Raw genomic sequence first — 26,541 nt, 5'->3', positions numbered from 1 at the left:
TTTTGATTTGATTTGATTAGGACTGCCCTGTTTCTTCTCTCTTGGAGTAAGAAGAAAGTGTGTAACTTATTTCTGACTTTACAGATCTCACACTTAAAAGAAACAGTTAAAGAAAATCTGGGCTTTTCTTTTCTTTACTTGAGACAGTTTCACTGTGTAACCTTGGCACTGCCCCAGAACTCTCACTGTGTAAACCAGGCCGGCTTCAAACTCACAGACATCCTCTTGTCTCCACGTTCCTGAGTGCTGGGATTAAAGGTGTGCGCCACCATACCTGAGCTGACACTGTGGGATTTCCATGTCAATTTTTCTAAAGACTTTTGAACTTTTAAAGTTCCATCAATCAGCTTTCTACTATTTTGCAATGTTAAGATGAGATCTTGGAAGGGTTGGGGATTTAGCTCAGTGGTAGAGCGCTTGCCTAGCAAGCGCAAGGCCCTGGGTTAGGTCCCCAGCTCCGGAAAAAAAAAAAAGATGAGATCTTGGAGATAAGTCAGCAAGGGGAAAACTACATTTACATAGTGACGTATTTATGTGTCAATGTCAAGGGTTCAAAGTGCTTGTTGGCTCTTGCCAACTTGACACAAACTCGGACCTATCTGGGGAACAAGGACCCTGGGCTGAGAAATTGCCTCATCAGATTGGCCTGTGGGCAAGTGTGTGGAAGCATTTTCTTAATTAATAATTCTGTGGGAGGGCCTAGCTCACCCAGGTGTACCACCCATGGACAAGTGGTATGGGTTATATAAGAAGGAGGGGCGAGCCACAAGGAGCAAGCCATCGAGTGTCACTCACTGCTCAATGGTTTTCGCTTCAGCCGCTGCCTGCAGGTTCCTGCCTTGGCTTCTCAGTGACTGTGACCTGGGAAGTGTAAGTCAAAGAGCTCCTTCCTCTCCAGGTTGCTTTTGGTCATGGCCTTTATCACAGCAATAGCAACTGAACTAAAACAAGGAGTATTCATAGGCAGAAAAGTAGTGTAGAAGTGTCTGAATCTGGAGGGGGGGTGGATTGGAGAGTTGTTGCTTAATGTCTGCCTGAGGTGGAGAAGGCTTTGGAAGCGGCTCATGTTTATAGTGGTGTAACGTTGCCCACAAGATTTATACTCCTGGGGTTGGGGATTTAGCTCAGTGGTAGAGCGCTTGCCTAGGAAGCGCAAGGCCCTGGGTTCGGTCCCCAGCTCCGAAAAAAAGAACCAAAAAAAAAAAAAAAAAGATTTATACTCCTAAAATGTAAACGTTTTGCTGTTGATTTTGAGTGGGACATAGTCTTTTATAGTCCAGGGTATCTTTAAACTCCCTATGAAACTGAGGCTGGCCCCGCCCCTCCTGTACCTGCCTTCTGAGTGCCGGGATTGCAAGTGAGTACTGCTACACCGTGCCCAAAATGCACCTTTAAAAATGATTAAATAGGCAGAGAGATGGCACAAATGTGATAATTCTTCAAATGACAATTGAAATGCTACTCTGTGGGTTTTTTCTTTAAGATACTAGTTGGGTATTTTACATGACGTTTAACTGGTATTTTATTATTTTATATGCACGAGCCTTTTACCTGCATGTACGGAGGCACACTCTGTGTGTGTGTGTGTGTGTGTGTGTGTGTGTGTGTGTGTGTGTGTGTGTGTGCGCACACGCGCGCAGAGGCCAGAAGGCAGCACTGGACTCTGGAACCAGAGTTACAGAAAATCATGAGCTGCCGTGTGAGTGGTGGGAATCAAACTCGGGCCTTCTGGAAGAGTGACCAGCCATTTCACCTGCTGGGCCATCTCTCCAGCCCTTAGTCAAAGTGTTTAAATGACTGATTTTATGTTTTATATGCAGTAGCATAACAAAATGGTTTATTTCCAGAAAACATTATATAGCCTACTCAAGAGTGTGTACCTAGAAAGTGTCCAAGCTAGATTTTAAGTAAGATCTGAATGGCTCCTATGCTGATGTTCTGCATACCTGAACGGCCACAAAAACCTAGGACTTCGGGGTTCTTAGCACCACTGTCTTGTGTGACCTTATGCCGACTAACCTTTGAAGATCTCTTTCTCCTCAACTGTCAGATAGTAAGACTGCAGTCTCTGTAACCCGATGGCAGTAATTATTAACCATATAGCACTTTGACATTACAGCACACAGACTCTAAAACCTTGATCTCACTCTGATAGCATTTGCCTCTGGGAGGATCCATAGCGCAAAAGCCCCAGGGAAAGGACCAACTCTCTGCTCCTTTACCAGCTCCTCCTCTAGGAGTTCGTCCTGAATCTGAGCCAGCCCTTGAGGAGGTCACATTCCCTCTCCTTTCCCATTCCCTCCCCTCTGCCTTCTCTGGTTGAAGACTCAGGCTTGAATCCATTCCAGGATAAACTTCTTCAGGCCAAGAGATAACTCGACGTCAAGGTGACAATCAGAAACGCCCTTTAAAAGTCCTCCTTCTTGGTTGAAGTTGCTCCGCTCCACAGCTGGCCATCTGCCTACACCTGGCTGCCATGTGGGAACTTGTGGGTCTCTTGCTGCTCATCCTAGCCTATTTCTTTTGGGTCAAGTCAAAGACGCCCGGTGCCAAGCTCCCCAGGAGCCTTCCATCCCTGCCCCTGGTGGGCAGTCTGCCGTTTCTCCCCAGACGTGGTCATATGCATGTCAACTTCTTCAAGCTACAGGAAAAGTATGGTCCCATCTATTCTCTTCGCCTGGGTACCACAACTACAGTGATCATCGGCCACTATCAGCTGGCCAGGGAGGTGCTCATCAAGAAGGGAAAAGAATTCTCTGGTCGGCCCCAGATGGTAAGCAGTGCCAGCCCTCCTCTTCCTCAGTCCCTGGGGGTTGTACAGTTCTTAGTTCTTTCAAAATCAGACTTGCGGGACCACTCCCTGAAGACCCTACCAAGCCTGTAAAGTGGGAGGGAGGAAATAAAGGGAGACCTCTTGAATGGCTTGTCCAGCAAGATGGTGAGGGACCTGCAGAGCTGAGAAGCCTGCAAACCCCTCACCATCTCCCTTCCGATAATCATTCTAGAACATGCAGGCAAAGCCCTTCTTAGCCCAGACCCAGAGCTAAAGTCTGCCAACAGGGTGACTTTGTTGGGAAATCGGGCAGTGGCTGCATCTTCCACCAGAAGATAGGTGGAGAAGCAGCTGGCCTCACGGAGGGCTAAGACTGCAGTTTCTCTTATCATATGGCTTCAGCTCTCAGATAGCTGGGGGATATTACAGGGAGAGACGGGACAGGGACATACAGTAGTACCTCGGGGCGTCTGACCTCTTTGTGCTGACTATTGAGTGGCCATCCTACGAATACCACCTGTGCTCTGTCCCTGCTGCAAGTGTTTCTCTGAGCTCCCCAATAGAGGACCCCAATAGAGGACTACTGGCCTCAGCCTTGAACGGGCCAAAACCAATTCATTTTCTGCGGGCTAGTCAGCCAGACTGGCTGCCCGACTACCGGGTCTCCCAGATTTTGGGTGCCTCTCAGAAGCAAAGGAATAACTGGGCCAGGTGATGGTGATGCATGCCTTTAATGCCAGCACTTGGGAGGCAAAGGCAGGCAAACCTCTGTGGGTTTGAGGCCAGCCTGGTCTACAGAGTGAGTTCCTGGATAGCCAATGCTATACGGGGAGACCCCTGTCTCCAAAAACAAACAAACAAAAACCAGAAAGAGAGAGAGAGAGAGAGAGAGAGAGAGAGAGAGAGAGAGAGAGAGAGAGGCAGAGACAGAGACGGAGACAAAGACAGAGACAGGCAGAGAGAGACTAGCCAGGTGGGTTTTTTGGGGGAGCGGGATGTAGGAGGAGGACTTTACACGCTTGTGCTTTTGTGTCTTTTAGAGGAGACAGTCCAAGCTTAAGTCTAACCTGGGAAGATAAAACATATGCTGTCTCCAAATGAGGGTCTGAGGCTGGGTGCGCAGCCCAGCAGTGGAAAGAGATTCTGTGGCTTTAGCAGCCTAGGGAGTGAAGGCAAAAACAGAGCTGTCTTGGAAGTCCCTCTGTATCCTCCTCCTCCTCCTCCTCCCCCTCCTCCCCCTCCTCTTCCTCCTCCTCCTCCTCCCTCTCCTCCTCCTCTTCTTCCTCCTCCTCCTCCTCCCTAGGACAGGCTTGCCTAGCTCATCCCACCCACAACTACCCTCTAGGTCAAAAACCGAAGTCGAGAGGCCCAGGGGGCACTCTACTAATGATCTGAACCCCAGGGCTCTTGCGTTCAAACCCAGAGTTCTTTCTGTCTTCTCGATATACTGCCTTTCATGGAATTTTAGCAGGGACTTTAGGGCCGTCCTACTAAGTAAGAGAGGGACAGGGAGCTCACAGCGCTCAGGACTGCAGAGTCTGAGAGCTTGGGGAATTTGCCTACAGCCTTTGCCTGCTCTCCAAAGGTGACTCAAAGCCTCTTGTCGGACCAAGGGAAAGGCGTGGCCTTTGCAGATGCTGGTAGCTCCTGGCACCTGCACCGGAAGTTGGTGTTCAGCACCTTTTCCCTGTTCAAGGATGGCCAGAAACTGGAGAAGCTAAGTGAGTGAAAGGCTAACCTCACCCTAGGGCTAGGGGGCTGGAGGAAAAGGATGCTGGGTGGCTGCTGACGTCAAGTGACCATCGGCTCTTTAAGATCTCGGTGAGCGGAGACAGGGTTGATTGATCCCTCCACTCCACTTTCCCTCTCTTGTCAGTCTGTCAGGAAGCCAAGTCACTGTGTGATATGATGCTGGCACACGACAAGGAGTCCATAGACCTGTCCACGCCTATCTTCATGTCAGTAACCAACATCATCTGTGCTATCTGCTTCAACATCTCTTATGAGAAAAAGGATCCAAAACTGACCGCCATAAAGACCTTTACTGAGGGTATCGTGGATGCCACGGGCGACAGAAATCTGGTGGACATATTCCCATGGTTGACGGTGAGAATGAAGCCACCCCTCTACTTCCAGATCCCACTGGGACAGTGTCCTCAGTATTTTCAGTTTCCACGAATTTCTCTTCCAACTCATCCCACAGTCATCTGGTCTGCCTCATACAACTACAGATGCTTGGTCTTGGTCGGCATTTTTACCCTCCAGGCAGACGCTCACACTGGCCTCGGGATACACACACACACACACACACACACACACACACACACACAACTGAGAATGACTCTGACTATTTGATCCTCCTGCCTCCAAGTCCTAAGTGCTAGGACTACAAATGTGTACCATGGTGCCTTTCTGGATCTCTTTTTTTAATGTCCTGTATTCTTAAAACTCATGGCTGGGGGTTGGGGATTTGGCTCCTTGGTAGAGCGCTTGCCTAGCAAGCACAAGGCCCTGGGTTCGGTCCCCAGCCCCGAAAACAAAACAAAACAAAAACTCATGGACATTCTTTTCCAATTATCATTTGCCAACACTAAGCACCCTATATGTGTCAATCATTGGCTGCCCCCTGGAGGTTTGCCCAATGATCCTCACAGTGCTGATGAGAGACAGACACAGGCTTAACCCACTTGAGGAATTTGTCCAAGTCCTCAGTCGTCTCAAGTCTGATATAGGGTAAGGGAGGGCACAATGCTGTCAGGTCTTGAATCGAACTGAGGACACGAGGACTCCACCCTGTCCTCCATTGAGGATATTAAAGTTGTCCTTCCTGTCCATGGTAAACTCATTACGATGTGTTCCTTGATAAAGGTCCAGACAGGTGTGGGGACTTTCTCAAACAGAAAGCTAAAGGCTACCTCCCAGGAAGGATTCTCCTAACTGTATAGATGGATCTGACATTTCCTTCTGTTTCCAGATTTTTCCCAACAAAGGCTTGGAGGTGATAAAGGGTTATGCCAAAGTTCGAAATGAAGTACTGACTGGAATATTTGAAAAGTGCAGGGTAAGTGATCAAGCAGAGGCCACTATGAGGTGAGAGAACAAAACTGGGGTGTATTTTGGACACCGTGAGATCCCTAGAGTCTGTCAGGGGGCTGTCACATAATGGGCAACTGCTAGAAAGAGACCTATTAATAAATGGGAGAGGGGAGTGAGTAACTGAAATGGTTCTTAGGGAGACATAGAAGAAGGCCCAAGGCTATCCCAGACCCCTCCACTCTCAAGCACAAGAAGCCTTGCTGTGTCTCTGGTGCAGGTTGGAGTGTAGCAGGGATGTTGGAGGTGAGGCTCCCTCCTCATCCTCCTCTCTCACTGTCTCTCTCCATAGGAGAAGTTCGACAGTCAGTCTATCTCCAGCCTGACGGACATTCTGATTCAAGCCAAGATGAATTCAGACAACAACAACAGCTGTGAAGGCCGGGACCCAGATGTGTTTTCAGATAGGCACATCCTTGCCACGGTGGGAGACATCTTTGGGGCGGGCATAGAGACAACTACCACTGTGCTCAAGTGGATCCTGGCTTTCCTGGTGCACAATCCTGAGGTGAGTGTCTCCTACACTCTTGTCTTCCTGTAGAATCCAAATAGCCCCATTTGGGGGGGGGCAGGGGCAATGCCTGGATTCTTCTGTACAGAGATAACCAGAGCCCTCTCTAGCTCTCACACAAGCAGTGGCTGACTCTGGCTGTGGGTAAAAGTTGACCTATCCTCTAGAAACAAGGCCTAGGTTACAGAGCCGTCACTGGATAGAATCATTCCATGGTGTTCTGGGTATGACCACTGGGCTCTGCTAAGCCCATGTCTCTCTTAGACTTGAACAACCTGGTCATGTGACCTGGTTCTGGCCCACAGGTGAAGAAGAAGATCCAAAAGGAGATTGACCAGTACGTAGGCTTCAGCCGAACACCAACTTTCAATGACCGGTCTCACCTCCTCATGCTGGAGGCCACTATCCGAGAAGTGCTGCGTATCAGGCCGGTGGCTCCCATGCTCATCCCCCACAAGGCTAACGTTGACTCCAGGTACGCCTTTCTTCCCGAGATATCAGCCTAGGATGTAGCCACTGGCTAGCCCACTTTGCTCCTCAGACATGTTCCACCTGGCCTTAGTTGCTGGTCCACCTAGAGTCAAACAGTGACTACCACTGTCAATCACCCTGCCCTAGCTACTCTATCTACCTCCACTGATACCCACTGACTAAGTTGAATTGGCATCAGCATCTGGCTTCCCTCCAACTTCCTGCTACCCTGGGAGACACAGGTCTCGGCTGAAGGACTGGGTGATCAAAGTCCAACCTCATCAGGGGGCAGTAGTATATTCTCTCTCTCTCTCTCTCTCTCTCTCTCTCTCTCTCTCTCTCTCTCTCACACACACACACACACACACACACACACACCCCCATGCCTGCATGCACATGCACATACATGTGCACCAGCTTCTGAAACAGACACCCATGTGCTGACTAGCAGAAATGTCCACATACGTAGGGTTGATAGGCAATGGCTAAGGCTGGATCTAGATGCAATCCTGGCAGAAGCCAGAAGCTGAGGGAAAGGAGTGATTGAGAATGGGGGAGGGTTCTCCTCCCCCAACCCCCAAGTGGGGATGTGGAGCTGAGCAGAAAGGAGAGAACAATCTTCCTTTTTCGTCTCCTTGTCTGGGTTAGCATTGGAGAGTTTACTGTCCCCAAGGACACACATGTGGTCGTCAATCTCTGGGCACTGCATCACGATGAGAATGAATGGGACCAGCCAGATCAGTTCATGCCTGGTGAGTCCTCCTCTGCCCCATACTGACCCCTGGGCCACACAGCCAGCCTGGATTCTGCTCTTCCGGGGCAGCGCTCCTTCCTGACCACTAAGCTTGCTACTAGAAACCTCTTGGCTGCAACCCCATAGGCCTGTCACCATTTCCATCCTACTGGAGATTGCCCCAGACTCTTCACAGATGGGGCTTTCAACTCTCTCTTCAAATAACCTCTGTGGGAAGTCTGCAGGCATCTGTCTCCCAAGAGGCCTGTCCCTCTTCTCCTGGATGGGGCATTTTTCCCTGGGGACTCCTCTTCCTCCCTCGACATCCTTCCTGAATATTTGCTTCCTCATGCCCTAAAAGCAGGTCGAGCTTCCCTGGCCAAAAGCTTGGCCCCTGGCTGACACTTCCCTTTTTCTGTAGAACGCTTCTTAGATCCAACGGGAAGCCATCTCATTACACCCACGCAGAGTTACTTGCCCTTCGGAGCTGGTCCCCGATCCTGCATCGGAGAGGCTCTGGCCCGTCAGGAGCTCTTTGTCTTCACGGCCTTGCTACTGCAGAGGTTTGACTTGGATGTGTCAGATGATAAACAACTGCCCCGCCTGGAGGGTGATCCCAAGGTAGTCTTTCTGATCGACCCTTTCAAAGTAAAGATCACGGTGCGCCAGGCATGGATGGATGCACAGGCTGAGGTTAGCACCTAGAGGCCACAACTAACATCCCCGATCCATACCTCAACACCCACAGTACAATCTTAGAGGTGCTAGTCCCAGTGCCTCCTACGGTCCTCCTCCCTCCTACCCCATTTTCTAGTTGGCAGCAATGGGGGGTGATACACATAAATTAAAGTTTTTTCAATAAACATCTCTGAGCCGCCTTTCATTTACTCATTTGCTTGCTTATTCAGTAACATTGACTGAAAAAAAGGACTATTTATTTTGTGTAGTAGAGAAAGATGTGTGCACATATGTGTGTGTGCGTGTGTGTGTGTGTGTGTGTTTCATGTGTATGTGAGTGCAGGCAAATGCATGCTCTGTGGTGCATGTAACAGCCATCTTGTTTGAGGCAGGGTATCTTCTGCTATTGTTCACTCCTCTGTGGGTAACGCTACTTCAGGTGAGTTTCCCTACCTTCTATTTCTTGGTGGGGGTATGCTCTGATTACAGACACCTGTGCTACTGTTTCTGGCTTTTATGTGCATTCTAGAGATTCAAACTCGGGTTGTCAAGGTTTTGTACAGAAAGTACATTGACTCATCTCCCAGGCTGGAATCCAGCATCTTTAAACCTTCCCAGGGACCAGCCTACATGTGAAGTTCTAAACATCCTGGAAGAAACTGACCTTTGACTTTTAGCCTAGAAAGAGGCCAAATCCTAGTGCCAGCCAGACCAGCGTCAAATGGTCAACAATCAGGTCCTTCCCCTCTGATGAAATGAAACGCTCACAGGTCCCAAGGCAAGAGAGACTATGACCCTGCCTGGCTAAGTTTCCAAAGTGAAGTTGAAGGAGCTCCAACAAGAGACAAAGAGTCAGAATACAGTGCCATGTTCTTCCTTAAAAGAGTTTTTTTTTTTTTTTCCGGAGCTGGGGACCGAACCCAGGGCCTTGCGCTTCCTCTTAAAAGAGTTTTTAACCCAGAAGTAGTGGGCTGTCCCCTGTACTCAAATCAGCCTTGCTCTGCAAGAAACAGTGACCCCGTCTTGCTCAACAGCCCAGAGGAGAGGCTTGAGGGACAGACATGTTGAGACCACATCAAGCGGGAGAGAGAGGTTAAACTGGAGACCAGCCCTTCCCTCTCCAGCTCTCTCTGAGCCGGCTGCTGAGAACTAGCCCAACTTCACTCAGGCCTAGGGAGAGGGGGCAGGGCTGGATGGAGAAGTCAAGCCCTTCACATCTGCTCAGAATGTGAAAAACATTTTATGAACTAGCAATGAGCAGACAGATAAGCAGAAAGAAGTCGGACTTTGTCCATAATGGTAGAAAGGGAGTTTAACCCACCTCGAGGAAACTGATGACTATCAACTATCAAGGGGCAGGGTGAGGGCAGAGTGAGGACAGGGTGGGAAGGATTCTTCAAAGCACATAGTTACACAGCTTAAGGGCTGAGTCCAGACCCCAAGACTCAGGAACATGGAGGAGTCAGCATGCTCTCCCACTGGTCCACAGGAATCTCACAGGGGCTTGATCATTTCGGGATGATTGGTCATGGAGAGTTCCATTTGAAAACCTGTGTCCTTGGAGAAAATAATCTCATGAGCTCTGATTGCTGCCCAAACTTGCACTTGCCTGGAATGGTAGACAATTACCCACTGACATAAATCACCAAGTCTCCAGGCTTCTTTGAGGCTTGAAGTAAATGCTACCCTCCAAGACTTATATCAGACTCCTATAGTGGAATTCCTCCCTTCGGCTTTCAGACATTGAAATGATGGCTCCCAAGAAATTCAAATTTCCCTGAGAAATTTCTCAGGCTGGGAGAAAGTAAGGGATGGTTGGAGCCTGGTGCCACCAGAGGAACTTGTCTGGAGATTTCACACACTTCTGACTTGTTCGAACCTGGCAATGTGGGACTGAAACCAAGGCCGTGAAAGTAAGGGGGCGGGGGGAGGGGGAACTTGGCCAGGACAGCTTAGTTATACAGGTCTCTTGCTCTCTAAATCTAAACCTTGTGGGCTGGAGAGATGACTCAGCGGTTAAGAGCACTGACTGCTCTTCCAGAGGTCCTGAGTTCAATTCCCAGCAACCACATGGTGGCTCACAATCAATCTGCAATGGGATCCAATGCTCTCTTCTGGTGTGTCTGAAGACAACTACAGTGTACTTATATTCATAAAATAAATAAATGATAACAAAATAAAGAAATAAATAACATAGCATTAAATAAATCAATCTAAACCTCAGGACCCCAAAGATGAACTTGCTGGGAAGACATCATAGGATCTCTTTGTTGCTACAGAGGAATAGTTTCTTTTTTCTGTTTTGCACTATTTCTGGTCTATTTAAGTTGCCAGTTGAAGCCAGGTGGCTGAACCTGCTTCTTAGGGTTTCCAGGGTCCAGCATTTTGTCCCAACTGCTAATGGCTCAGGGGCATTGTTCTCTTCTCAGAGTGCAAGACCAAGCCTTCCCATTTCCTCGAGTATTAGGACAATGACAAAGAGCATACATGCACAAGAGGACGCTATGACATGCATGCCTTAAATCACCAAACCAGGTGTCTTAGGCCCACATCTCAGGTCCAGCGCTGACCATCAGGAAGCATGCGGAAAGAAGCATGCTTTTACTTCTTCATTTGTTTGTTTCGAGAGTCTCCTGTAACACAGGCTGGCCTCAAATTCTCCACCTAGCTGAGGATGCAGGAATTATAGGCATGCACCACCAGCCATCTTTCTTTTCTCCCTTCAGTGCTGGGTATCAGACCTGGGGGGCTTCATGCACTCGAGGTGTGCATTCTCCCACGGTGCTACATACTCAGCCCCTCCATCCTTACCTTTGGCTCTTTGGTCTGCTCTTAGCCAGCAGGGCAATGGTAAATCAATGTTTAACACTAGTTCTGGAGCAGCGTCCAATTTTTAGTGTTTGCCGATGCGACCTCTCGGAACTGTGAGGCGCAAATAACCCCGTCGTCACATTACACTTTCTTTTCTTTTTTTTTTTTTTTAAAGAGTTATTCATTTATTATATATAAGTACACTGTAGCTGTCTTCAGACACACCAGAAGAGGGCATCGGATCTCTTTACAGATGGTTGTGAGCCATCATGTGGTTGCTGGGAATTGAACTCATGACCTCTGGAAGAGCAGTCAGATGCTCTTAACCACTGAGCCATCTCTCCAGCCCCACATTACACTTTCTTATCATTACACGGGTAAAGGTATCGTTGAGGAACACATTACTGGGCAGTTTCCTCGTGTGTAAACATTAGTGTATTTGCCCAGCCTAATAGGTGGGATAGCCTACCGCACAGCAGGCCCACATGCCATTTAGCATGCTCCCTTGCTGGCTGAGCACTACAGGCAATTGCAATGTGGTGGCATCTGTCTATTCAAACGGGTTTGTTCCCGTGGGCATCTCCACAAGCACATGGGAAATGACAGCCACAGTGAGTGTCACTAGGAGACAGCAAGTTTCCAGCTCTACTGTAATCTCTGCTGTGAATGTTGTCTGCCATTGAAAGAGACGCCATTGTGGGTGTGTGACTCCAAGTAGTAAATGCCCTAGGTGTGTCCAGGGCCATTGATAATATTACCATGAAATACCAGGAAGAGATACACGCTGCATATTGCATAACCAATACCTGTTTTCAAAATATATTCAGTGGTGGTTCAAATTTTTTTTAATTGGCCACTTAATAAGCAGCTCATAAAATCTTTGAACTTTTAATAGTAATTAATCTTGTGAGCTAAAACAGCTACTACCCCCCACTACCCACCTCCCCCACGCGCCCCCGGTTCCTATCCTTCAGAAAAACAGCTCCCACAGGGCCCTCTGTAGGGAGAGGTGTTTCTCCAGAGAGGGTGTGTGGACTGTGCGAGTCCATGTTTCCTAAGGTCCCCCGGTGGTCATAAAACCCAAAGTAAGGGCTGCTCTCTGCAGACTCAGACACCTATGGATGGCTGGGGCCCAGAGATAGCAGAGTCTGGGACACTGGGTGAGGAAGACTGGGAATACTCAGGGGATAGTCCTTGGCCTCCCAGACCAAGTTCAGCATCACAGTCCCACTGCAGATTTCCTGAACTGCCATGTCCTCGTATGTAAAATAGGGTCACTCTACAAGAGCTGCCCATTCTGAGGTGGGGACAAAGCAGGAAAGCCCAGGTGGGCGGCAGAGCCCCTCGTATGTGACAAGGCCAGCCCATGGGGACAACTTCAGTGCTTTGTTTAGACACCAAGTGACCACAGACAACTTACTTGGCTTTCGTGTACCCCAGATTTCCCGTCTGTCATATACACAGGGGGACTGGGGAGGCTGAGGAGTGTGTAGAGTGAGTCTCCCCGATGCTGCTCTGTTTGAGTGTGGATGTATATAACATGTTTGGTCCCTCAACAAACATTGGCATTATGGATACTTCATTCAGAAGATTGTCTTTCCCCGAGAGTGTTACGCAGATTTCTCACAACTAGGCTGGGTTGGGAGGTTTGTCATGGAGTCTTCCAGAATCTACCTGCACATGAGGGCAGGCAGTGCTGATAGACAAAAAAAAGGAGGCAGAGGACACAGGGACAGACAGACTCCTATGGCCACACAGATGTTTTGCAACATTTTTCTAGTGTGAGTTACAGGCTTATGGAGAAGAGACATTTCCAATCGAATAAAATGTGTGTACCCCCACAGATAGTGAACATTTCTATTTTTAACTTCCCCGGAGGTACACACACACACAACTTTAACTCCTGAGATTCTGACCATTTCCAAGCGTCATCCCCCCAACCCCCAGGAAGCTAACTTTTTTTTTTTTTAAGATTTATTTATTTTATGTATGAGTACACTGTAGCTGTCTTCAGATACACCAGAAGAGGGTACCAGATTCCATTACAGATGGTTATGAGCCACCATGTGGTTGCTGGGAATTGAACTCAGGACCTCTGGAAGAGCAGTCAGTGCTCCTAACCACTGAGCCATCTCTCCAGCTCCAGGAAGCTAACTTTTGGTGTGGGTTTGTTTTGTCTTGTCTTGTTTTCTCCGTGTAGCCCTGGCTATCCTGGAAATTGCTCTGTAGATCAGGCTGGCCTCAAACTCACAGAGACCCACAGAATATTGGAATATTCACCACTGCCCAGCTGCTGTGGTTTTTTTTTTTTTTTTTTTTTTTTTTTTATTGTTGGTTGATTTGGTTTCTTGAGACAGGGTCTCACTGCAGAGCTTAGAACTATGTAGACCAGACTGGCCTGGAGCTCACTGACATCCACTTGCCTCTGAGTGCTGACTCAGCAGAAATGGGAGCTAATGTTGATCTGAAGACCTACAGAAGGCATCCGTGGGGTAGGTTGGAAGGTGAGGGGCCTGGATAGGCGACTGAGGGGATGCCATTTGCCCCATGTTTGTTTCAGCAAGTTTTACTCTGGGCACACCCTTCTCTGCTCTCCTCTCCCCTTTGGGAAGTTACCAGTTCTTCACATAACACATTTCGGTTCTTCATGGCCTGGCCTTCTGGTTAACTAAATAGCCCTTGGGATCAGCAGGTATGGCTTCAAATCCTAGCTCTGCTATTTATCAGCTATGTGACCTAGGGACAGGTTAGTTCCTTCCTGAGTGTCTCCTGCTCCTGACCACTGACAGCACCTTGAAGAGCTGTCTTAAGGTTAAGAAAATGTACCTGGGGTTGGGGATTTAGCTCAGTGGTAGAGTGCTTGCCTAGCAAGCACAAGGCCCTGGGTTCGGTCCCCAGCTCCGAAAAAATGAAAAAAAAAAAAGTCATGAATTTCTTGCCTGCCTTGTGTGTTGGGCTGCAGGCGTACACCAATGTGCTCAGTTTCTAAGGCTTTGGAACTGTCTTTACGTGCTGACATGGATCCAACAGCACTGCCCAGAGCCTGTCGGCTTAGCAGTAAGGAGACAGCGGCTTATCTCAATGGAGTTACCTAGAAGGCGGGACACAGTCCTTTGACCCAGGATCAATGAAGGGGACAAAGGCCATGAGTAGCTAACTTAAACTCTCCAATGTAATGGAGTTGACTACAGGCTTAGGACAACACTTGCAGCCACTACCCAGGGGACCTGGCCCATAGTGAGCATCCCTAGGAAGCAGGAACATGTTCTGTGGCAGCCATGCTGGGTACCACCATGCCTCGTCACTTGTAACTGCCTTATGGGAAGACGCAGCGGGCAAGGGCACCCTTCCTCAAGCAGCAAGGCTGTCTTTCTTCCGGGCCCTGCAGTTCAGCATTTAAGACCTCAGGTGAGTCCTGCGGTGTCTGAACCTGAGCCACTCACATTCACTTGGTGCTGCTGACCACTCTACACGGGTGTTCAGTCATCTTACCTCCAGGACCCAGAGGGCAGGATGCTTGGTTCTCCTTATGCCACATGCCCTTAACTTCTGGTGTATGCTGGGCACGAAACAGGCAATTCAGCGCATATTGTGAGTTTCAAATGTTAAGGCAGTGTGTGGTGGCTCATCCCCGTAACCCCAGCATTGGGAGGCTGAAACAGGAGGCTAGGGCTATGTATTAAGTTACTGGAAAGTCTGGGCTAGAGTGAGACCCTATCTCAAAAATACCCGAAACCAGGGCTAGAGAGATGGTTCAGGAGTTTAGAGTGCTTGTTCTTGCAGAGGCCCTGGGTCGGATTCCTAGCACCTACATGGTGGCTCATGACTATCTGTAGCTCCATTTCCAGATGATGCCCTCTTCTGGTCTCCATGAGTACTGCATGCATATATTACACTGGTCCTAGGTAGGCAAACACCCACACAAATAAAAGAATCTAAAAAAAAAAAAAATAAAGAGTTAAAAAGCTCTAAAACCAATCCAGTTTTGGGGAACCTTGGAGGAAAAAAAGAACAAACTTGTCTCTGCTTTCTGGGGTCGTTTTTCAACGTCTTTATGGAACGTCACACAGTATAGGTACGGAATTTGAGGGAAATTCCTCGGGACCAAGTGCTGACTCAGGAGCAGCCTCCTGCCTACTGGTGGCCCAGGACTCTGTCCCGAACCGTGACACCACTTGGTCTTGGTAGGGAGAAGGAAAAGGGAATGAGGAGCGGCAGGACACTGCGTACAACACTTGAGACGGATTTTATTGGGGTTTCTCACAGTGGTTGGAGCCACTCTGTCTTCCGGACAATCACAGCACAGGGTATCGTCGCGCAGACTGCCCAGGGCAGCCTGAATCTTATTGCTTAAGATACACATAGTCACGATGACTGACAGACGGTGGTGGGCCTCACGCAGGAATGTGTTAGCGGCTGCAAATCTGACCGTAGCACCAAGCCTTCTGCCTAACCCCTCCAACCTGGAAACCCAACTCAGTCAAGTCTCCCTGGCCCCTGACTCACTATTTCCTGTGCTCTCTCTGAGCATCAAGGTGGCTGAAACAGCAGGGGCCAGACTGGCTCCGTCATCATGGTGGGTGCTTCAGTAAAGCTTCAGCACTCGGGCCAGCTCCTCACTCTGCCAAGGGGAAGAGACTCGAGAGGGTCCCACCTCACCACCAGTTAACTAAAGAGGGGTTGGTTTTGGGAAAACTCACTCCTCCGACACACATCAGTGAGGTGTCTGGCATTTTACCAAGAAAGTAGCCGGAAAGGTGTGGGAGGGCCGTGGCTCGGGCCCCTCTGACCACCCACCAGCTCCCTCTCTTCTCTCTCTGGACCTTGGTGGATGAGGTGCGAACGTGGCGCCAAGGTCTCTGCCAGAGACTCCTGGTAATCCTAGGCAGGGCGATGTCTGGGCCACGACCCATCCATGCTTGTCACTCAAGACTCAATCGAACTTCTGTCTGAAAGCAGCAGAGGGAGGGAGACTGGTTCCCAATGTTTCCACGCACAGGGAACAGAATGTAGGCCTCTGAGTCCGTGGAGCAATGTGCAAACTGCAGTGGTGGGCTGAGTAAGAAGCCTCTCCCTGGAGGGCAGCGTCCCCGGCAAACACAGGCAATGCCGTCGACAAGACTGCCGAATACACCCGAGTACGGTCAGACGATTGTTCAGTAAACAGTAAATGTGTAAAATAAATTACCTTGAGAGGGCCATATGTGCTCCAGGCATGTGGTTAATGTGAGCAGAATGGCCATTCAAAGTATCTTCACAGGAACACAGGGCTCGGGGCCACATACCACACACACACACACACACACACACACACACACACACACACACGCCATCCAACATCACTGTGCAGACTTCACTTTTGTTCGACAAGGATTTTGGTTTGTGACATCCAAACGCAGACACGCATTCGCCTTGGATCTGTTTGTGTTTACATATGGACTTGGTTTTTCTTCCTTTTTTTTTTTTCTTTCTTACCATAATGGCAGTGCCAACTCTATGCCTCGTCATTCAAGAGCAGGGGAGAAACCCAACTCTTTGCATGAGCAGGGCTGGGTGGGGAATGTTCGTCTCAGTGGCTTCTGTGCTCCAGGGCCAGATGACAGTAAGCAGGCCCCGAGGTCTGCTGGAAGCGGATGTTGACTCCCACCCAGGTGACTCTGCACAGGCTGTACAGGAAAGTGAGTCATGCTTCTCCAACAGGCTAGGGGCAAGGCAGCCATGAGAACCACAGGTAACCAAGGTGTTCCTTCTAAGTGGTCAGTTTAAGACAAACAGGTACACAAGCAACAGACTTAGTCAAACGCAACAGGAAATACTGTGTGAGAGCCAGGCTAGGAGGCTGCTTCATCCTGAACACACAACTTCCTCAGTCCATCTGCTTACAGAGGACAGGGAGACAGAGACTACAGGCTGTGTTCAGGAGGGACCGGGGCCACTGATCAACTGTGGGCATGGACAAAGGGCAGAAGTGAAAGAGGCTATGATCTCTACCAGTCTTCAGGTCTCCACTCACAGAGAGGCCCCAGGATGGCCTGTTCAGACTCTCTCCTCCTGGCCCAGCAATAGTTAGACTCTTGGGAACTCAGCCTGGGGAGGAGCAGCAGAATTCCCTTGTGCAGACAAGAGTTCCTGCCTACCCACCAATCTGTTCTTGTGTCCAGCTAGCCTTTGTTACTTGTTTTTAAAGGAAAACACAGAGAACAATATAATCTTCTACACCTGAACCAGGCTGAAGCTGGCCAAAGCCTGCCGGGAAGGGTCCCCTCCACAATGCACAGATGTGTACTTTCCGCCTAGGGCTTGTCAAATCAACAAGTCCCTCACCACCCTGTCCACTAGCGCTCACCCTCCCACAGGATTAGACCAGTGCCAGCTCTGTAGCCAGTGGTGGCCACAATCCCCAGGCCCCAGAGGGTTTCCTTCTTCACCCAGGGCCAAGATAACTGTCTCTCCCAGACGGAGACAGTTCTCTTATGAATCCACTCCATCACCGAGAACCGTCTTAGGGCACAGTCCAGCCCCAGTCCTCGGGGATTTTCCAAACACACGTTTCTCAGCCAAGCAGGTAGGTGAGACACAGCTCTGGAAAGGGGGGGTGCGGAACAAGTCAGCTTCTCCATCTTCTAGAACACTGTGCTTTTGTGGGGAGAGGAGGCGTCCACACCCTGAATTTGTACCTGGAGATGTGGGCAAGGTGGGACAGGAGGGGAAGAAGAAAATAAAAGGACAAAGTGGCTGGACCACCCCTACAAATGACTTAATGCTTCTCTTGTGGGTGTCCCCAACCCTGGTTGCTGTCAAGCTCTGGGGTGCAGGCAGGCCTGTTCTAGCTGGGGGAGCTGCTGCGCTGCGAGTTTGGGGAGTCCTGTTCGTTGATGGTGTTTAGCAGCAGGCACGCAGGCGGCCGTGGCAGGTGGGGGTGCCCATGCTCTCGAGCCTGCCCCTCAGAGGACAGGCAGAGCCCTTCCTCTTCGTCAACAGGAGGCCGTACATGACAACTGTCACAGAAGTCCAGGGGCCCATCCAGAGCATCATCTATGAGTGTGTTAAACTCTTTGAGGTCATCATCGTGGTGGCCCCGGTTGCACACACACACCTCAATGCCCGAGTCACCTGTGAAGCGGCGATGCCTGCCCGGTGTCTTGTCCTTGCTGTCGGGGGGTGCACCGCCATGCTCAGAACTTGAATCTTTCAGGAGCTCCTCCTTACACTCTGAATCCCTGTCCAGGAAGGCCCCGGGGTCCAGCTCCCCATGGCTGGCCACAGAGCTACTGGACTCCATTCCAAGGGCTTTGGTGGCTGCCCGTTCAGTGGGCACTTCGAGGGACTGAGGATCTGCGACACTTGGGGGTCTAGTGCTGCTTCTGCTCGGTCCAGACAAAGGACTGCTCTGTGCTCCCTGGGAGCCCTGGGGCTGGTCAGCGCCTGGGGGGCTGCCGCCTGCAGGGCCACCCTGGGGAGGCAGCAGCTGCTGCTGTTGTAGCTGGAAGGCACTGTACGGTGGGGGAGGAGTCGGAGGTCGGTTCACCACTTCCTCATAAGGAGGTAGTAAATAGTTTGGCAAAAACCCTAAAACAGGGAGGTAGGGAGAAGAAGTTACTGTGCTGGCCAGCGTTCTAAACGAAGTTCATACTAAATAAAGATGGCATTGTCCCCTCCCACCCCAGAGCCATCAGGCCATAATGGCTTCGGCTCTTAGCTGTGGGCAGGTAAGCGGACTGCAACTGCCTAGAGCAGCGGTTCTCAGCCTTCCCTACGCGTTATTGTGATGAGCATTAAAACTATTTTTGTGACTACACAATTGTGTTCCGTGATATGTAGATGCTCTTGGGTGGTCCACAGGTTGAGACTCACTGGCCTAGGGGAAGAACGGTGTGCATGTGGCCTGGCTATGCTTCCTGGTATCTGAGACATACCTGGCTTCCTGCTGCTGTAGCCTGAGCAAAGACCTCCTCCCTACCTGAGGTGGAGGGATGAGGGGAGGCAGATGTGGTGAACTGGCTGGGAGACAATTCCAAGGACACACAAGCCCCACATTTCTTTCTTTTACAAAGATTCTAGTGTGTGTGTGTGTGTGTGTGTGTGTGTGTGTGTAGGAGGGAGAAAGGAAAGAATGGGTTTGCAGACTTTAAGTGCAGTACCCAAGAAAGCCAGAAGGGGGTTTGATACCGTGAATTCTGTGATCTAAAACCAAATTGGGACCATCAGCAAGACACACTCTCTCTCTTCCCCACTGAGCTCTCTGCAGTGCTGGCCACACATTCTCTCCTCTGTCTGTTAGGCCTCACTCAAGGATTTCCACAGCCTTCTCTCCCTACCCACAGATATCTCACGTTCCGGGGTTCTCCCTGAAGCTCAGAACTGTGTTGCCTCTCTCATTATCGTGTGGTTGAAAATGATCTGGGAGGTGCAAACAGCCTTCACCTTGACTCAGTTCAGGAGAGGTGGATCACCAGTCAAGGAGGAGTAAGGCACCAGCGACATCAAGGCTCATTAAGCGCAGGCCAGGGAGATCCCTTCTGAATGCGCTCAGTACCTTGATGCATATCACCTCGTTTAAAATTGAAACCGCAGCTGCTAACGTTTGCTGAGCATTTATATACAGAAGGCTCCAGGCTAAGCAACCAAGCCTTCCAGCTACGGAAGTGCAAAGTGCAAACTGACGTTGTAATTTGTAAGGTGTGACAGACGGTTTAAGACAGGATGCCTGCTGGGGAATCCCTGGATCTTGTGAGAGGACAGTGAAGGGAATGCCAGTATAGGGATTCCAGTTAAGTCACCAAGTTTCCTGGTTCTCAGAAAGTCCCAACACCACCCTTCTTGTCTGTCCCTTTCCTGAAGATTCTACAAGGAACAGAAGTGGCAGCAAGCCAAGTAGGAGGAATTCAGGTTGGTGAGTGCTAGATCCACCCAGTGCCAGACCCCAAGCCACTAACATACTTCCATTGACTGTGTGCCTTACAAAAATCTAGTTCAAGGCCATCTGCAGGCTCTATAATGAATGAGAGGCAAGTCTGGGCTACATGAGACTATGTATGTATGTATGTATGTATGTATGTATGTATGTAGTGTGTATGTTTGTATGTATATATGTATGCATATATATATATAAATATAAATATACATATATATATAAAATGTGTGTGTGTGTGTGTGTGTGTGTGTATATGCATGTGCCTATTAAAGGAGCAGACACCTGGCAGCTGTGAGCTTGGGAATGGCCCTGAGGGCTTGAGGACCACAACTGTAGCCTGATCCACTGTGTGATTCCCTACTTTAGGGGTGGAGGTTGGGCAATGGGGGCAACCCTCAGCAGGGATCCTAGCCACTGATAAACTCTTTGGGTCCAGGCTGTGTGACTGACTAAGCTCCTGAGGGTGGCCTGTGGTGACTGCTGGGGTACGCACTGAAGTAAAACGGCAATGCTGAGTAATTGTGGGCTTCCCGGTAGGCGATCAGGTTGATTTCATGTTGCCGCTGCTGGGCCTGAAGGCGGTGCTTGGCTCTGCGGTGGTGGCAGACACAGCAGCAGCTCAGGATGATGATGATGGTCCACACCAGCCAGAACCCTGGGGGACAGAGGCACATACACAGTGAGGACCGGTGAGATGGGGCAGCTCTCAGACAAGGTCTAGACAGCGCCCTCCACGCTGCAGCACACACAGGCCTCCCCCTGTGACTTTATGTCAAGCCAAATGTTCAAAATGTCTACTACGGGGGAAGATGGCTTGGGACAGAAGGAAGGAAGTGGCCAGGTGAGGAGGGCCAAGCTGTCACTTCAGCACACTGGCTGGCTCTGTAATTTAAATGTAGAGGGCATTAATAAGACATCTTGAACAAAATACTTCAGATTTTCTTGGTACTTATCTTTCCCCTTCCTACCCCAGCCTAGAAGAGAGGCCCCTCACATAAGAATTCTTAGGGTCCTCCTCACAAGGACCCTAGAGGCGGGCTATTCCCTATTCGTGCACCTCTGTAAAGTGCGATCCTTAAACAGAGAGATGGAAAAGTTTTAATTGCCTCAGGCCCCCGCTCTTCCCTAGAGAGTGTAAATGACCTCCGGGCTCTCTATAATCCGGTACAATTCCATCTGCCTGGGCAGTCCATCCCCACATCCCTTGAGCTTGTGCCTGCGGAGAAGCCTGGGCAGCCTCCCCTTTGTCCTCCGCCCCAGAGCACGCAGTCTCCTTTCCCACTTTCTTGGTGAGCCCCCACATGAGAACACCTCAATTTTGAAATGTAGATAGAAAAGGCTTTTAAACAACTTTTTAAAAGAAATATCAATGTGCCAGTTTTGCTTAAATATATTCAGGCATAAATGGTAGAAACACTGAAAGGAAAACATAAGATAATGACGTTTTAAGAATGTATGTCTGTGCTCAGAGGGCATTGGCCCTCCTGGAACTGCTGCTACACATGTTACCCTGGGAGAATCCATGTAGGTGTTAGGAAAGGAACGGAACCCAGGTTCTCCACAGGAGCAACAAATGCCCTTAACTCCTGAGCCATTTCTCCAGTCCCAAATAATGACATTTTAAAAAGACACGGCATTATAAGAAATTTAAGGTTTTTATTTTTCCCAATTGTTTTACCCTTTTAAATTATGAAACTAGAAAAAAAAATCAGTTTTAGTTTTACTGGCCTTTTCTTTTCTCTTTTCTTTGGTTTCCCTGTATAGCCCTGGCTGTCCTGGAACTCACTCTGCACACCAGGCTGCCCTCGAATTCAGAGACTCAGCTGCCTTTGCCTCCTGGTTGCTAGGATAAAGGTGTGGACCACCACCTCCCAGTTGTTTTTCTTTTTTCAAATGATAAATTTAAAATAGTAGCCTCTGTGTGTGTGTGTGTGTGTGTGTCTGTGTGTGTGTGTGTGTGTGTCTGTGTGTGTATGTGTGCTCGTGCATACCTATAATTCAAGCATCCAAGAAACTAGCCTGGGATACATAGTGAGATGCTGGAGATGGCGGTGGCAGTTGTGCTAGAGTGAGAATCCAGGAGTTAAAAGTGCTTGCTGCTCTTTTTTTTTTTTTTTTTTTGGTTCTTTTTTTCGGAGCTGGGGACCGAACCCAGGGCCTTGCGCTTCCTAGGTAAGCGCTCTACCACTGAGCTAAATCCCCAACCCCGCTTGCTGCTCTTTTAAAAGACCCAAGTTCAGTTCCCAGGACCCACATAGCATGTAACTCCACGACTGCCTGTAATTCTAGCTCCAGGAGAATCCACACTCATGTGCACATAACCACGAACGAACACACACACACACACACACACACACACACAGAGAGAGAGAGAGAGAGAGAGAGAGAGAGAGAGAGAGAGAGAGAGAGAAATAATAAAAACACATCTTTTCTAAAGCCGGCCATATAGGGGCTGGAGTGTAGTTTAGAGGTAGAACTCATGGGTCAGGTGACTTCTAGATCCCTAGCACCACAAACCTAGAAAAGAAGTGAGGGAATAAAATAGAGGCTCTATGAACAAAAATAAGGGGGGCAGGGGAGTGAGGGGGGACATCTGGAAGCTGCCCTGGCTGAAGCACAGTTTTCTGATCCTGGTTTTTTTTTTTTTTTTTTCTTTTCTTTTTTTTTCGGAGCTGGGGACCGAACCCAGGGCCTTGCGGTTGCTAGGCAAGCGCTCTACCACTTGAGCTAAATCCCCAACCCCTTTTTTTTTTCCTCAAAAAACGCATCTATCTGATAAGTAATTCTAAGGTTGAGCTGCTATTGAAGGAGAAGAGGTATTTTTGTTCTTTGTCTGTTTATTGTTGTTTTTGTTTTGAGAGAGGGTCTCATGTAGCCCAAGTTGGCCAGAGTTCTGTCTCCATATCCCAGATACTAGGATTACATCTGGGTCTTTAAATTATTATGTAAATATAGATACATTGACGGAGGTGTGTAGATTCTGTGTGTCTATGGGCACACTGGCGTGCATGCAAGTGTGTGTGGCTCGTGGGGGTTGGGGAACAACTTTGGGGTGTCAGTTCTTGGCCTCCAGTCTCGGAGCCTTGCACCTTTACCTCGTGAGTCAGGTCACTGACTTACATGGTGGTACTGGATGCCCTGGAGTTGAGTTACTGCTGTGACCTCAACCCCAGTACTGCAAGAGCAGACGGTGTTCTTAGCGGCCAAGCAATCTCTCTAGGCCATCATTCTGCCCCCGGGGACTGAACCTGGTACATCATAAATGTTAAGTGAGCGCTCTGCTCCCCTCATCTCACCCCCACCTCACAGCTCAACATTGGAAGTATATTCGTTCTCTCTCTCTCTAGAAAAACCGACACTGAGGTTATTTTTTTTTCCCTCGAGTCACTTCCCCAGTATTTCCTCATTCTCTACATTTTCTGTGCTTACAATATGTGACATCAGAGGCATCAGTGTCAGCTTTTGCTTTAAACGTAACTGTTAAGTAAAGAAAATCCCAGCAAGGTATGTGACGCACGCCTGCAGGATTGAGGCAAGATCTCCAGTTCAGGGTCAACCTGGGCTATCTAGGGAAACCTGTCATGACAGACAAGGGAAATGCTTTTCCTGTTCACCAAAAATTCCTGATTCTCTTGCTTTGGGTGCATGGGTAGGCCTGAGCTTCCTGGCCTCTACGCGCTTGGGGGAGGCTGACTAAATCTACCTATTGACAGAAACTATGAGCAGTGTGTCATTTAGAGACAGGAACGCTTCTTGTATAAAACCCTCCATCAGCCCCCATTGGTATTCCAGTCATTCCTGGCTCTACGCTGTAAGACATGCCCAGGTGGGAACAGAGCCCCCATTCCACCTTCAATAGACACACAGCAAGAGTGAGAAAGAACCCTGTTGGTTTCAGCCACTAGGATTTGGGACATGTTTGTTCCTGCGGCAAAGCCGGCTGCCACACAGTGCTACAGGGTTTTCCATGTGAGCTCTAAGGATTTATCAGGAATCCTTTAAAAGAACCCAATCTCACTTTTGCCTATTCTGGGCTCACTCACAATACATGTATAAGGTCCGAGGACAACTTAGTGGACCAGGACAGTCCTGGACCAGCAGTTATCAGCTGAACCACCTCCTTGACCTCAGGAGAGATCAATCTAAAGGATAGTCTTGATCTAAAGCAAGACTGAGGTCCGCTTCACTGAAAGGCTTCCTATTTTTCGAAAACCACAGAATGGAAAAATGAGGAAGAGCGGCAGGCAGCAGAATCCAGGGCCCGGTGCATGCTGGGACACACGCGCTACCCATGAGACACTCGTGCCTTGGCCCACCTTTTCCCGCTTGATGTTATGAGAAGGAAAACTATCTCTGCCCTGCACCTGCTGTGTGATGTCACACTTGTCTCAAACTGGGTAAGCGCCTCTCAGTTTCAAATATATGACCACAGGAGAGTTACCTGTGTGGATCCACACAAGGGAAAGCACAAGGTCTTGTAGCACATTGGGTGTCAATCTAGGGACAGAAAAATGGACAAGCTGGTCCCATCTGGTGGGAAGGCAGACAGAGCACAGTCCGATGTGGGTTATACAAACTAGACTGTCCTGAGAATCACATTAGGAAAGGCTGTAAATTAACTGCATGCAGGGGTGGGATGTTAGATTAGTCCCAGTGGGGTTGGACTAAATTTTAATATTTTAGCTAGATTTCAGAAATACAGAGGTAGGTTTTATTGCTATTGTTTTTGAGACAAGGGTTGCTATACAACTGGGGTTGCTATACAACTGTGGCTGACCTCAAACTTGGGGCAATTCTCTACCCTATGTTCCCCAAACACACACCAATCTATATGGCCCCCTCCCACCTCCCGCCCAAGTTATGACCTTGCTGTGTGGAGCATTTGTCATGCTAAACGAAATGGAGAGCATGTTTTTAAAAACAATCACAGTCCCGTGTAGGAACTGAGTCATGTGCCCTAGAGTTTGGGACAGACTTGGGAAAACGCACTTCTCAGCTGGCAGGAAATTCCCCACCAGTGAGCGGCTCACACTGGAGAACTAACTCCCCTTCTTCTCATACTCTAGGGTGACTCCCTTGGCCCTGACAGTTCTTATCAGGATCTCCTGAGTGCTTAAGAATCCCTGAATTTGGAAAATGAATATTCCCACAGGGTTACAGTGTCTTGTCTGAACTATCGGGCAACTGACAGTCCTGTAGGGTGACCACAGCTACACAGGTTCAAAGTCCAGAAAACCCGTGATCTTTGGGATTCTGTTTCTACTCCCCTTGTGTGTAAAATGGGGAGAACGATGGTCTCACCCAAATTAACACACAAGTGGGACACTCCCCGCCGCTCCCCACCGTGCCCGTGTCACTGTGTCACTGTGCCATCTCAGGCTTATTGTTATAGCTGGTGCTCTTACAGGCATAAGCACAGATGGGACGGATTTCCTTGAAACCCTCCTTTGACCCCTCCTCTAAAAACAACATGGATTAGGAACAAGTCCAAAGTCTGCCTCTAGGTTCTGCTCTTGGCAAAATTCTGTGGAAAAAGAAATCAGGCAACTCCTATTTATTGAGCCCTTGCCATGAACAAGATGCTGTGTCCACTGACACTAGCTGCCTGGCTGACTATGCTGCCCCCGTCCAGGGGCTTGGAACACTAGGGAGCTGTGCTCAACAAGGACTTGGAAGGAGGCGTCCTGCCAGCCAGTGTGCTCAAGAGCTAAGACTCAAGCGTGTTGAAACATCAATCGCAGAGTGTCCCCTAAGTATGGGCAGTGTCTCAAATCGTAATTAAAATAACAAAGTGGATAAGTATCAGTGGTTGGCGTTCAGTGGATTGGCTACATCTCTTTCACGTCATCTCTCGAAATCCCACTGTGGCCTTTCCTCTCAGCTGAAACTCAAACCAGGGAAACCTGACGCTTGAGTAAAGTTCCTCCAGATTATCTCAGGGACAGAAAATCCAACTATGACTTCTCCCTGGGAAATGCGGTCTGGAGAAAGAAAAAGAGCCTCAGACAAGAATTGGGAACCCCGACCGCAGGCTTTTTGGTACCCCTGGATTTCTGGGGTCTCCTTGCTCCCTCTGTTTCGGGGAAGTTAGACATGCACGGAAGCCCCACCTCCTTCCAGCTTAGCCTCAGAGCCCCCAAGCAGGGAGATGCAGGCCACTCTACTACGTCTTAGCTACAAACAACAGAGTGTTCTTAAGGTGTGGATGACACCAGCAGCTGGCAGGTACAGAAGACCCTACTTAGCCAGCCACAAAACATCCTCTACCCCAACTCTCTCAGGGTGCCCTGTAGTCTCCGGATAGTAGCTCTTCGCTACGGGGCCATAGCTAACAGCAGTCTCCTGTCTGAGAGTGAATCCTATCCTCTGAACGTACACTCCATGCTTGCATGCCTGCGAGCTCACACTGCATCTCCTCTCTGCCTGATCGCTGCCCGATGGAGGAACTGCACCCTCGTGCCGATTCTGAAACAGAAGAGGCCATGGCATCGATTAAGAGCTTGCCGGAACTGCAAACGCTCAGGTCTATCTCAGCCCTGAAGGGAGCAGAGCCTGGA

At 49.3% G+C, this 26,541-nt stretch overlaps 2 protein-coding genes across 8 annotated transcripts in view; one reads left to right on the top strand and one right to left on the bottom strand.

Moving 5' to 3' along the window:
* Positions 1-758: 758 nt before the first annotated feature.
* Positions 759-8,464, top strand: Cyp17a1 (cytochrome P450, family 17, subfamily a, polypeptide 1). 3 transcript variants are annotated; one of them, XM_087627068.1, is made up of 9 exons: positions 759-870; positions 2,156-2,773; positions 4,359-4,494; positions 4,650-4,879; positions 5,748-5,834; positions 6,159-6,374; positions 6,683-6,852; positions 7,497-7,600; positions 8,003-8,444. In XM_087627068.1, the coding sequence occupies exons 2-9, from the start codon at positions 2,477-2,479 to the stop codon at positions 8,284-8,286; spliced, it is 1,524 nt and encodes a 507-aa protein (XP_087483194.1). In that variant the 5' UTR covers positions 759-870; positions 2,156-2,476; the 3' UTR covers positions 8,287-8,444. The 3 variants fall into 3 exon arrangements, with proteins under 3 accessions (XP_087483194.1, NP_036885.2, XP_087483233.1); NM_012753.3 differs by having other exon boundaries at positions 775-870; positions 2,349-2,773; positions 8,003-8,464; XM_087627107.1 differs by lacking the exon at positions 759-870 and adding an exon at positions 1,127-1,357 and having other exon boundaries at positions 2,349-2,773.
* A 6,831-nt stretch (positions 8,465-15,295) lies between these two features.
* Positions 15,296-26,541, bottom strand: part of Wbp1l (WW domain binding protein 1-like) — a 56,218-nt gene continuing 44,972 nt past the window's right edge. For 3 of the 5 annotated variants that reach the window (XM_087564562.1, XM_087564570.1, XM_087564556.1), the window contains 2 exons: positions 20,478-20,639; positions 15,298-18,639 (listed from right to left, as the gene is read on the bottom strand). In XM_087564562.1, the coding sequence (XP_087420688.1) occupies positions 17,897-18,639; positions 20,478-20,639 (905 nt within the window). In that variant the 3' untranslated portion in view covers positions 15,298-17,896. Of the gene's footprint in view, positions 18,640-20,477; positions 20,640-26,541 lie in introns of all 5 variants that reach the window. The other 2 variants (NM_001127484.1, NM_001313908.1) reach the window with 1 other exon arrangement.

This window comes from Rattus norvegicus, chromosome 1, assembly GCF_021556685.1.
Source record: "Rattus norvegicus strain SHRSP/BbbUtx chromosome 1, alternate assembly SHRSP_T2T, whole genome shotgun sequence".
NCBI lineage: Eukaryota > Metazoa > Chordata > Mammalia > Rodentia > Muridae > Rattus > Rattus norvegicus.
Note: the sequence above shows the minus strand (reverse complement) of the source record. Positions and strands in the feature narration are given on the sequence as shown.

Bases quoted from the DNA above. Each gene is read 5' to 3' on its own strand.
- Cyp17a1 (NM_012753.3), top strand. From the start codon at position 2,477: ATGTGGGAACTTGTGGGTCTCTTGCTGCTCATCCTAGCCTATTTCTTT. The intron at 4,880-5,747 runs GTGAGAATGAAG...TTCTGTTTCCAG, and splicing joins ACATATTCCCATGGTTGACG to ATTTTTCCCAACAAAGGCTT. The intron at 6,853-7,496 runs GTACGCCTTTCT...TGTCTGGGTTAG, and splicing joins AAGGCTAACGTTGACTCCAG to CATTGGAGAGTTTACTGTCC.